We start from the raw sequence: 13,258 nt of genomic DNA on the forward strand, positions 1-13,258 counted from the left end.
ATAGCTAAGGCAAAAGGGGTGCCTGCCAGAGGAATTCTGTTTTGTCTATAACTGGCGACTTTAACTCCTGAGACTCAGTTGGGAGATGGTGGGGGAAGTTCAACTCCTCATTTATCCTGCTGATTATACTGACAGATTACTTGTGATGTCTTGCATCCTCTCGTTTTCTGGGATTATATAGTACGGCGTTAGATGTTTACCAGCTGTTGAGCCTACCTAGGGCAGACATGACGACATCGTAGTCGGAACTACCACTCCCAGAGTGCAGTATAAGTCCTGGGAAATGCGGAGGGTAGGAAACGTCTCAGATCCCGCCCTCTAGCTTGCTCCCATTGGAGGAGAGATCAGGTTCCCAGGAGGCCACGCGTAGGCGGGGCCCTTTACACGGAAGCTTGGGGCGTCAGGTCCTGTCCTTCTTTCGTTTCCAGCAGTGGGCGACACTGGGAGGATCTGCTCCCCTTGGCCAGGAGGCCGAGTTTCCGCTAGAGGGTACCCGGACAGGTAAATGGAGTGGGACATTTTTGTGGGAGGTGAGGGCACACTTCGGAGAGAGAGCGGAGGGGTGGTGTAAACTAGACGGTGCTAGGTTGGAGCAAAAGGCAGGGCAAGTGTGACTTGAATTTTTCTGTTGTCTTCAGTTCTAATTGTTGAGCAGGTCCAGTTTGGGCAAAGTATGTTTTACACTGCTGAAGAGGTCTCAGGTTAGTGTCAGAACGCGCCATTTAAGTTGTAATTACAGGATGGAAAATATTAAGTCTCTCTCAATTCGCGTTCTGCAGACTTTTCTATAGCCATAAAAACTCTTTCACCCATGTTCACCGACATCACTTTCTGCTTCGTGTTTTTCTCCTATTCATGCTTCCTTGTGAGTTCCTAGCATCCCCCTAACCCCCGTACACTCGTAACGGTATTGACATTGCACTTTCTCGTTTCCAGTAGGCAGTAGATCCCCACTGAAAACTATTGTTTGAGCGTATTACTGTTATTTTTATTGATGACCAATATTTACCAAATTGATCATGTACTTGACTCGTTGGTTACTATGACTCTGACTCTCATAACCAATGAATTATCAAGTCTTTTTCTTGGGATTTTATTAATCACACTATGACATATATCACCATTCTCTTTTGAAAATTCTTTTCCTTTGAATAGCTATGTCTTGAAGCAGTGTACTTAACATATATTTATTAAAAGGTGAATACATATTAAATACTCCTTTAAGTGCATGGGATGCATGGTAGTAAACAAGACATAGGAGGTGACTACTATAGGAACTTGCATGTTTGGGGAACAGGGATAAGTAGGAATAGTAAATCAGTATGGTCGTGTGTGTGGATAAATGTAAAACTTTAAAGGTAGTTGGTTTGACAGAATAAAATTCTATCCTGAGAAAGTGATAGGGATTGAGTTGGACTTCAAATCATTTTCGAGAAACAATAGTTGTGATAGCAACAGGAGTAATCTTTATCTGTTACTTGACTTTTTGTAAACACCCCTTCTTTTTAGTTGTCTAGCTTGACAGTGTTCTTTCTTTGCTATCTGTTGCAAGGTTATCCTACAAATTGCAATATACAACAACTTGTGGTTTATCTGCCATTGACTTATTTCTTGCTATGTCTCATACTGAAGAGTTGGTGACTGGATTACTATCAACAAACTGTCTACCTGAATTACGGAGGGAGTTTGGTAGTAAAAAAAATTACTCTTCTTGCCTGTTTCTATAGAATATAAAGTTATCTATTAGTTGGAATAATTTAAGTACACCCAGTGTTGACTTAACTGTTCAATAAATATTCTGTGCAAGGATTTTCTGAGAATTGGATAGATAAGGTAAAACAAACACTTTGACCTCTCTTTTAAGGAAAAAAATGTTAACAGTATATGAGGAAAATGCTGATACATAGATTTGTAACTAGTCATTCTTTGTCAGATTAGAATCACATAATTACATAATCTTGTTTTGAACAGTTTAAACAATTGTGGTTATTCTTAGGTTATTCATTCTCTACATCTTATTGTATTTATTTATGTCTGTCTCGCTCTGTATTATGATTCCTTTTATAGTATAGGAGTCCTTTTTACCTCGGTTTCATAACTCCGTTATCTACTGCTTTGACTGTCACATCCAGGCTGGCCTTGAACTCACTATATTGCTGAGACTTACCCTGAACTCTTCTTGATAGTCCTACCTCTACTTCCCAAGTGCTACGATCAGGGGTATGCACAACCACATCCAGCTACAACATGCTTTTCTAAGTCCAAACTATAGTAGATTGCCTCATAGCTATAAGGACAGGTCTCTAAAATCACTGAGGAAAAAGATGAGGTAGTTGGTTTTAGAAGTAGAAGAGGCAATTTGGAAGAATGTAAATTATATGGAAAATGGAGAATAGGATTGATTTGAGAACACGGAATACTGTTAATTGTGTCTTCCATAAAGCTATGTTGAAGTCCTGACTTTTGACACCTGTGCATGGTACCTTACTGCATATAGGATTTTGTAAATAAAGATGCCATGTTGGAGTATAGTAGACACTTGACTAATATGATTGGTCTCAAAGGATAGAAGGAACACAGAAACAATGTTATCTGAAGACAAGAGAGCACTATGTGACTAGATTGGCAAAGATTAAACTGCAAGCCAAAGAAGAATGCTAGCTAATTGCTAGAAACTAGAAGAACCTAAAGATTCTTCCCTACAGATTTTGTAGGGAGCATGGTCCTACCAATGTCTTGATTTTCACCCTCTGGCCTTTTAAGCTTTGAGGTGATAAAATTTTTGTCAGTGGTAATCTACCTGGTTTTTGATAATTTTTATGACTGCCACAGAAAACTAATTTAGAATTTTTAGCAAGATGTAAGTAGAATTGGGATAATGGCTATTGGCCTAAGTGATAAATGTCTAAGAAAATTAGGAGAAGCAGCACTGAGGAAAATCTGGTATTTCTATTATTTTGCCTCTCTATCTGGCTTATTTGATGCTTTTTCTTTCTGAATGCTACTTTATACAGCATTTCTTGGTTTGTTAAATAGTCACATAGTGCTTATAATTAGTCAATCTAGGTTTCCTTATTTCAAATACAGTGAGTGTTCTTTCTGCTATGTTGTTTATGTTATCTCAACACTCATCAATATGTTAACACATTCAATTGCAAAAGAGTTATAATGTGGTTGGGCAAGATTTGACTGTACGTGAAGTTTTTTTTAGTAATATATGACATCATTTTAAAAATTTCTATTAGTGACATCTGGAAAGAAAATAAGGTTTTTGTTGGTATATATGCAATGTTTAACAATGTAATTTTAATTTGGAACTACTTTTATTGTGGGAAAAATTTCTATTTTATACTATTTATTGCACTACTTCTCTGTAGCTTATATTCATTATTCCCAGTTTTACTCTCAAAAGTGTGCTCTTTATTCCAATACATATACACTTTATATAAATCTAAAAGATGTTTTACATTCCTTTTCTTTTTAAACTATCTTTTGTTTTTTAAGTCATCCCCTTTATAACATAATTTCCAAATTTCTCACATGTAGTCTCTCCCTTCTGTACAGTCGAGATACCTAGAACGAAATTCAGTGTTCTCTGTAAAGTATAACTAACATAGCATGGAATAATAGTAGGACTTAGAGCCAATTACCCCATTTCCTAATATAATGTAAGATTATTTAAGCATTTTAAACAGTTACCTCATGCCCTTGGTTCATAATTAGTCTTTTTTTATGTTGTTGCAAATCTTGTTTTTTTTTTCTTGAAGTTGCAGAGTGACCAAAGCTGCCACTTTCATCTCTCTGTCTGGATACCATATGAATTCTTATCTCTATATCTCTGTGCTTTCATTTGTTCAACTATTTGTCTCTTTGGCCCTAGCTTCCTTCCTTTTGAAATTGAAGTCAATATTTTCTAGTCTTCATTCTTTGTATGAGGCAATACATCCAACCACTAAAACTTGTTCCTTTTCATTTTTTCTTTCCCTTTTGGACACATTTACCCACTTGGTTCTCTTGAGTTTTTTTTTTTTGTGGGTCTCTACTCTTATATTTCCTTTAATTGTTGGTTATGTCTTGTGTTTTTCATTGACCCTATTTTTTGTATCTTTTATGAATTATATTTTAAATGTCAAATTCACATGAACTCATCTTTGATAAAAGGGTATAGAATCAGCCCCTTAAAGAATTCACCATTTAGTGGTGAGTTAGGGGTTGAAAAAGTCACCAAGAAGAAAGCCAGAGAAGTCAAATACATAGGAAAGTTTCAAGAATGACAATCAGTTAGCATGTTGGTAGTTCTTGAGAAATGAATTAAGGTGAATATAGAAAAATGATTATTATTTTATAGCATAGAAGGAGGCTGTTTGTGATTTTAGGAATTATTATATTTTGGATTTTTAAGGGCAAAAGCCAGAGTTTAGTAAGTTGAGTTAAAAGGATGTAGAGAAACAAAGAATATATAGCCAAAAGTCTGAGAAATAGAATGATAAATGCAGAGTGGTGATACATGGTCAAGGGAGGCTTTTAGATCAAGGGGGATAAAAGTATGAGACAGTTTGGAAAGTGTAACTTCCTACATATTTGTTCAGAGGAGTCTGGAAAGAAGACTGCTAAAGACATAACTCTAGGGAACAAATTTATTTAGGCATTTATTTAGGAATGAACATGAGATTCTACTAGAAGTTCAGCTTAAAAGATAGATGAATGAATACCTTTTGCTCTGTGTACTGTCCTTCAGTGCTGAGATTCTAATCAGTGCTCAGCAGATTCCCTGACCCTAAGTAGTTCATAGTTTTCTTCTTTATGTACTGAAGTATGGCTATGTTAAATATTTTCTTCTAGGCCAGATTATTTAACTACATTTTTCAGAATCTAACCTCTGACTTAAAAATCAGATTTTAAGAGATTATGTCAAGTCATTCATTCTGCTACCCAACATGATTTATAGTCTCATTATAGTTTGAGAACCACTGATACACTTGGTAAAAATAGTCGTGTTAAATTATATTACTTTGAAGGGTTAATTTTAATTTTTATAGCTTAAACCATGAATCAGAGAAATCTGGCCTAATGTAGGAAGAAAAATGAGCATATTCATATCCAAATATCAGGAAAGTTATTTTCAACTCATGCCGTATTGTTTTGGTGATAGTTTGTTTATGAAAGTCCTACCATAAATTATAAAATCATTCTTCTTTTGTGGAAGGTTTGTGTTAATTTCATTTGGTTGCTTTTATGAATAATGCTTTTCTACTAGAGGTAATTCTCATATAGTCATAAATTCTATAATGTACATATTATTGGCTATATACAGCCATGTGGGTTCTAGAATCACAGTGTCTGGGTTTAAGTCATCCTATCACTGTAGCCTTGTAATCTTGAGAAAAATAGTTATGGTGTCAATGCCTCAGTTTCCTTATCTATAATAGCATCATAACTATATATAATCCCATTGAGTTATGCAAATTAAATGAGCTGATATCTGTTCCAAGGTGAATACTCAATAAATATGGGTTGTTGTTATCATTGTTAATCTAGAATCTAGTTTCTGCTAAACTATTTCCCTAAGATAAATTTTAAGGATGGGATTATTTCATTAAACTGTGATGACGTGGACATCATGTCACTTTGCTGTCTATTACCATTACTTTTCAAAACAGTATCAAGTTTCTGCTATATAATTTATAAATACAGCCTGTGTATGCACCATACATAGCTATAAGCAGTATAAATCATAAGCTTGTAGAAAACCTTAAGGTTGTTCTCTCTCTTTTTTCTTATTGCTGAGGATCAAGCCCAGGGTTACAGGCATACTAAGCATATTTTATACCACTGAGCTGTGTTCCAGTTCCTATTAACTTTCATTGATTTTTATACTATAGTGGCTTGTTCAATACTATCTGTAGATGGATGTAGATAAATGATAAGTTTAGTTTTGAAAGCTTATGCCTTAGTGCTGTGGGAGAATGATCTTGTACCCTGTAAAGATTTGTTACTTGTATTGGTTTAATAAAATGCTGATTGGCCAGTAGCCAGGTAGACAGTATAGTTGTGGCAATCAGAACAGGAGAATTCTGGAAAGAAGAAAGGCTCAGTCTCAAGTCATCACCGAGACGCAAAGGAATCAAAATGAGAATGTCTCACTGATAAATGTACCAAGCCATGTGGCTGACACAGATAAGAATTATGGGTTAATGTAAGATGTAAGAGTTAGTTAATAAGAAAGCCTGAGCTAATAGGCCAAAGAGTTTATAATTAATGTAGACCTCTGTGTATTTCTTTGGGACTGAATGGCTGCGGGACTGGGTGGGACAGAAACCTTCTGCCAACACCTAAGTAATATTCTAAATCTGTGTCCTTTTTTTACTTTTAATAGATTGAAGTCATGGCCATTCTTTTTGCTGTTGTTGCCAGGGGAACCACTATCCTTGCCAAACATGCTTGGTGTGGAGGAAACTTCCTGGAGGTGACAGAGCAGATTCTGGCTAAGATACCTTCTGAAAATAATAAACTAACTTACTCACATGGCAAGTGAGTTCTGATCTGCATGTGGTAGAGGGAAGGAAGGAATTTTATTTTAGTAAAAACAGTAGAAAATAAGTTTTTAGGTAGATTATTTGACAAAACAATAATTTGACTAACTTAGACAATTTGTGGTACTAAGCTAGGCATGGTGGTAACTCATGCCTCTAATCCTACTACTTGCTCCCATTGTGAGTTCAAACCAGTCTAAACCACAGGATGAAACTCTACCTCAGAACAGTAAAAAAAAAATCTGGTTTTGTTATTTATTAACTTATGGTTATTTTATTTTATCATTGAAATTATATATTAAAAAATTTATGGCAATGTTATATATAAAAATAGCTTTTCTATCAAGTTCTAAGATATGTGAAATGATACAGATAATATAAAAAGTATTTGTTTTCATTCTTTTAGTAAATATTAACACAATACTTAACTATTGATAGATACTTTACCTGTTGAAAGTGATATAACAAGAAATTTAGTATTTATAATCTTCATAAAGATTATAGCTTAATGATGAAATCTGTAGATAAGTATAGTAGAGACTGCAAAATGGTGGCATTTAAGTTAGAAGGAACAGCGTTATACAGAGTATTTATGAAATAGTCATTCTCTGTGACTAGTACTCAGCATGATGATGATGATAAAACTAAAGTGATGGGTAGGAGAAAGTTATGCATGGCTTCATAGGGCATGTTAAGAGTTTATGCTTACCAGTAGGCAGTGGAAAGGTACTGAAGGTTTTTAAGGTATGACAGGTTTTGCTGTAGAAATATCACTATGGTGTTGTATTAAAGAGGACATAGATGGGAAATCATAGTAATCATGTTAAAAAGTGCATTAACTTTCCTCATTGGTGCGTAAAATATTTTATTTAATCCTTATTTCCTTAGGTTCTTTTTCCTTAGGTTTTAATGTCAGGAAATCCTTATTACTTTTTAGAATTAAGCCCCTTTACAGGTTACTTAAAGCTACTATGAAAAGACACCATGATACAATTTGACATATATGAAAATAGTCCTGAGATGAGTGGTTCAGAGCCATCACTGTTGAAAAAATACGGAATTCTTTTATTTGGAGGAAAGGATTATATCTTCCAGTAATATTATTAGAACCAGAATTTAGAAACATACCCACATCTAGCTATAAGGCAGCCTAAGAATTTAACTACAATGTAAGTTTTAGAAGAAGAAAATACTTTATACATGCTGCGATTTCTACCCAAATCTTCACTGCTTTTCCCATGTTTGTTGGATGAAGTTTAATCACTGACTTTTTAAAAAAAAACTTATGGCCTGGTTTTAGTCATATAATGTTAGTTATCTCAATAAGGTAACTTTTACTAAATTGAATACTTTCACTAGATCTTCAGCTAGCTAAGCCTAAAACTTCAGAATCATATTTCACTTCTTCACCAAATATTTACCTTTCTTCTACAAGTTTGTCAGCCCATTTCTTCTCTATTTCCATTTTTCTTCAGTGACCTTGTCTTCTACTACTTTAGTCCTCATTTTTGTTTTCTACCTACACTTAACATGTTACTATTCAATGCTAATTTCTTCGTTTCTTCATAACATTTGTGATAATTCTCTTTATTTATTGGTGTATGGTCACCATACTTATGTTTGTAAAAATCTGTTCAGGAAGACAAAAGCAGGTTTAAAAAGGTTAAGTATGACAGACAGTAGCATATGCAGGACTGGAGCTCAGGTGGTGGGTTACATACTGAGTTTTGGTATCATCAAATGTAATAATGCTACCTTCCCCAGGCAAAAATGTTTTGAATATTTTCATTGTTCTCAAAGCAGTATGCAATGCAGTTTATAAAATCTTGTATAATCTATTATGTACCTATTTTTGTACTGTCATCTGTCCAGGCAATTACACTTTCCCCTGCATATTCTATCCTTTTGTCATGTGAACTGATCTTACTCTCCTATATCTGTATCTATCATGTGCTCTTTTTATCTTCACATCCTTACACTGCCTAATTCTGTACTTTTGTCTAGTCTTTGCTTACTCTTTGCATTCCTATTACTTATTCTTTAGAATTCAGATCACATATCACTTTTACCCATTGGTAAATCTCCATTACCTCATTACTCTATACTACCCTCAACTTTGTTATTATCTTGTTTGCCATGCTGCTTTATTAGTCTTTATAATCCCTAAAAAAGCAGGGACTGATGGTTTTATATTCTGTATCTTTATTATCCTGCAGATTAACTTCATTAAAATAGATCCTCAATTGTTATTGTTGAGAATTTGGTAGCAAAGGTGTTTGTATTTGTCATACCAGGAAAAAGCTAAACAAAAACAAAAATTCTGTGGCTCACTGGAGATAAATTTTAATTGTGTGTCCCTTCTAAGATACCATCTCTTCTTTAGGCCTTAAGAATCCAATTATGCATTTAATAATTCTTTTATTCTTTTATTTTTTGAGACAGGATCTCACTATGTATGCTAACTGGTCTGGAACTTGCGATATAGATCAGGCTGACCTTGAACTCAAGCACTAGGATTAAAGGCTTATGCCACCACACCCATCAGTATTTAGTAATTCTAAATTACTAGGATATTTATAGAAAAGACTCTTCACTTTATCCATACCCTGCCTCCCACACCAAGTCAGCATTTTTTCTTGACAAGAACACTTTTAGTTCTTTTTGTAGTCAATGACTAGTTCAAATTTCTCTGGAAAAGAAATAAAAGATACTACATGTGGTAAAAAAATCCAATTATGCTTTGTAGCTAACATTTTAATGGTTAATGCATATGTTACTATATTTAGGAAAGAGAACTTATTTTCATATTTTATTCATTTTTGTCAGTTTAACTAGAGATAGAAATGTATTGGGAAGGGGAGGATGAGAATGTGTTATATTTGTATCAGTATAGTGAAATTGGACATACTGAACTGGCTTATATATAGATAGAACTTAGAAGTGAAATAGATGATGCTTAAAACCACAATATGTTTTATATCTTTTATTCTACAGTTACTTGTTTCATTACATCTGCCAAGACAGGATTGTGTATCTTTGTATCACTGATGATGTAAGTACCTTGAAGATGTATTGCTATTTAACTGTGTCTACTAATACAGTCAATTATTAATTATCTTTACCTATAATGGGTTAAGGTGATAAAAAAAAATTTATACCTAGAAATGTTTTCTACATGTTGTATTTGTTATAAAAAGCACCTTATGACAAAGTTTGATGCTTAAATATGTATTATTCAGCTCAGTTTTGATACTTTCTGCTTAATATCTCTAAACATTTATTACTATACAGTATGTTGAAATTGGTATTTGTGATTATGATTGTTGTTTGGTTTTGTTTTAACTCATTTTTTGTATTTTTAATTTTTTTGTTTTCAATATACCCTGACTGTAGTTTCCCCTCCGTCTACTACTCCCAGACCCCTAACTCCTCCCTGCCCCCACCATCTCCTCTCTTTTCCAGATCTACTCTTGCTCCATTTCTCTTTAGAAAAGAGCAGGCCTGCCAGGGCTATCCACTGAACATGGCATAATAAGATACAATAAGACTAGGTACAACCCCTCATATAAAGGCTGGTAAAGGCAATCCAGTAGAAAGACAGGCCCCAAGAAAGGATAAAAGAGTCAGTGTCACCCCCATTCCCACTGTTAGGAGTCCCACAAAAACACCAAGCTAACAACCATAATGTATATGCAGAGGACCTATTGTGAACCCATGCAGACTCTAATTGCTGCTCCAGTCTCTATTAGCCCCAATGAGCCCAACTTAGTTAATATCTGTGGGCTATGTTCATCTGGTATCCTTGACCCCTCTGGCACCTACATATAATTCTTTCCCCCTTCTTTTCATAGGGTTCCCCAAACTCCAAGGGGAGAGACCCAATGAAGATATCCATTTTGGCCTCTCTCTTCCTAAAGATTATTATTGTTATTAAAGCTTATCAAAATGTTGAAATTGAATATTAATTCCTTCAGTCAATATTAATGAAGTTTTTATGTATTTATACTTTAGAAAAACAGTATCATAGTACATATGTTATGATCAACTATGTAAATGTGTAGTTTCCATTAATTAGGTTGTTTTCTGAGTATGCTACAAGTCCTGAATGTTCAGTAACTTAATGTCATCAAGAAACATTCTCTCATTTTTATTACTCATTGTCAGTTTCTTGCAAGTTCCCTTTATGGTGGCATGTAGCTGCATGGCTGTTTATTTATGTATAAAGAAGAGAAACTGTGTTCTTTGATCTCTTATCATAGGAATGAGGAAACTATGCCCCTCTCTTTTCTTTTGATGTTAACTTCTTTTTATGTCATACTGGCCATGTGCTTATTTTTAAGCAGGTGTCTGACAGTCATGGAATTAACATGATTTCTATAAATCAATGTTTGTAACTTTCTTGTTAAATGTATGAAGTAGAATACACAGAAGTCTAAACAAAATCAATTTTACTTAATATAACACTCAATATATTTTAAAGGATATACTAATGAATATACTTCTTTATAACATCATTGATAACAGCTGGCCATCAGACTAATAATAATACTTTTGAAATGTTGATGCATATAGACCATTCAAAATACCTGTTACTATGATAGCATATTAATAAATAATTTCTGGAGATGACTAAGCTTTGTTTTGTTAGCTCATATTCAAAATTGAAATTTAACCTAAAGAATGATGAAAATAACTCTGTAATATTTCTATGTATCCTAATACAAGTGCCTCTAGAATTCTGACCATTGATCCCAGTTCAAGAATCCTTGGGGGCTGGAGTGATGACTCAGTGGTTAAGAGTACTGTCTAGTCTTTCAGAAGACCCAGGTTTGATCCTTCACACCCACATGGCAGCTCACAAGCTTCCATAACTGTGGCCTCAGGAGATCTATCACCCTCTTGTGGTCTCTGAGGCAATCCACACACATGGTGCGTAGGTAAAAACACCCCCGCACATAAAACAATAAAGAATCCTTGGTTGAAGCTAAGTTGGAATGACATCAAATTACATTGATCATCACAATGATATTACCTCTGGTTTCACAATAAATTCTATCTGTTATCTAAAAGGACTATGTGAAATACTTAAAATAGATAAGAGCTGCTAATGCTGCGTCAGGAAGCCTTCTCTTAAAGGAACCATGCCTCTGCTCACTGCCAGCAAACAGCCTATCTGAAAAATGCAGCTACCAAGAAGCTGCACTTGGCTCCCATTTTTGTGGGTCTAGAAGACCCCCTTTTTAAAAAAAAATGGAGACTATTTGTTCATTTCCCAGCTGCCCAGACCCAAATAACCACAAAGAAACTATATTAATTACAACACTGTTTGATGACTCAGGTGTATTTCTAGCTTACATCTTAAATTAACCCATTTCTATTATTCTGTGTATCACCACAAGGTTGTGAAAGTCTTCCAGTGTCTTTCTCCTTTGGCAGCTAAATGGTGTCTCCTCACTCTGCCTACTCTCTCTCTCTATCTCTTTCTGCCTGGTTATATTCTGCCCTGCCATAGGCCAAAGCAGCTTTATTCATTAACCAATAAGAGCAACACATATAGACGGACATCCCACATTAAGATTTTTTCTTCTAACTCTTACATTCTGTTGGTTATGCTTGCATCTGTAATTCCTGATCTTTTACCCAGATTTTCCATTTACAGAATTCCCTGTTTTCTATTGTCTCTATTTCAGTTTTTTCAAGTCTTGATCTGTTTCCTTCACCTGTTTGTTTTTTCTCTTGGCTTTCTTTGTGGAATTTGTTGATTTTTTTCCCCACATACAATTGTTTTTAGTTTGGATTTTGTTCTCAGCTTTTTAATTTATTTGCTGTATGACAAATGGCAAGTTAGTTGTCTTTTGGAAGCTTTTGTTCCTTATCTATGAAACAGGGTCACTTCTAGTTATTCCTAATGGAGTCATGAATCAGTAAACAGTATTGTTGTTTTTGCTAATCTGCCACATATCTTTGTTTGCTTTGTAAATATGAGTACAATGTGGGTCACTTTACAGGATTTTGAGCGTTCTCGAGCCTTCAGTTTTCTGAATGAAGTAAAGAAGAGGTTCCAAACTACTTATGGTTCCAGAGCACAGACTGCACTTCCATATGCTATGAATAGTGAGTTCTCGAGTGTTTTGGCTGCACAGCTGGTAAGATTTTTCTCAGGATATAGTGTTTTGATGTATATTTTCTTCTTTATTACCTTTAAACACCATGGATATAGGGGCCCTGGCCTATAGAACACTTTTATGATTGCGTTACTTTAAGCCAACATAATAAAGTTTCCCTATTAAAAATATAAAGGGGTCATTTTAGTGTAGAAAGCTGATTGGTGACATTCTCTATTACTAATAGTCAGCATAGCTCAGGATTTGGAAGAATGTTAAAGATAGACTGGTTTGACTACTCATTTAATGTTTAGGTCCACTAAACATGTGAACTGGCATTTTATCCCATGCATAAACCCTTTCCTTATCCACGATATGTTTGATATTTGAATAGTTCAAATTAGACATGTTAAAATTTGTTCATCTGCCTAACTCCCTCATTCTCAACTGAATTGATGATGATGATGTGTGTGCACATCTGAAATGCCACCCTAGTCAAGATTTAAAAAAAAATCTTTCCATTAACCCTAAACTTTCCCCCATTCCCCTTCTTAGTAAGACATCTACCCAATACTCTGTCCCAGCAAATTATTGATCTATTTTTCGTTTATATAGATTAGT

The 13,258-nt window shown here is 34.7% G+C and overlaps 1 protein-coding gene across 4 annotated transcripts in view; it reads left to right on the forward strand.

Annotated features, from left to right (window-relative positions):
* Window positions 1-427: 427 nt before the first annotated feature.
* LOC121437282 (vesicle-associated membrane protein 7) overlaps window positions 428-13,258 on the forward strand; it is a 44,604-nt gene continuing 31,773 nt past the window's right edge. The window contains exons 1-4 of one of the 4 annotated variants that reach the window (XM_041637147.1): window positions 428-501; window positions 6,377-6,531; window positions 9,528-9,585; window positions 12,542-12,679. In XM_041637147.1, coding sequence (XP_041493081.1) covers window positions 6,386-6,531; window positions 9,528-9,585; window positions 12,542-12,679 — 342 coding nt within the window. In that variant the 5' untranslated portion in view covers window positions 428-501; window positions 6,377-6,385. The remainder of the gene's footprint in view (window positions 502-6,376; window positions 6,532-9,527; window positions 9,586-12,541; window positions 12,680-13,258) is intronic. The other 3 variants (XM_041637148.1, XM_041637150.1, XM_041637149.1) reach the window with 3 other exon arrangements.

This window comes from Microtus oregoni, unplaced genomic scaffold (assembly GCF_018167655.1).
Source record: "Microtus oregoni isolate MIOR12 unplaced genomic scaffold, Mior012 000050F_ref0000143, whole genome shotgun sequence".
NCBI classification, from domain to species: domain Eukaryota; kingdom Metazoa; phylum Chordata; class Mammalia; order Rodentia; family Cricetidae; genus Microtus; species Microtus oregoni.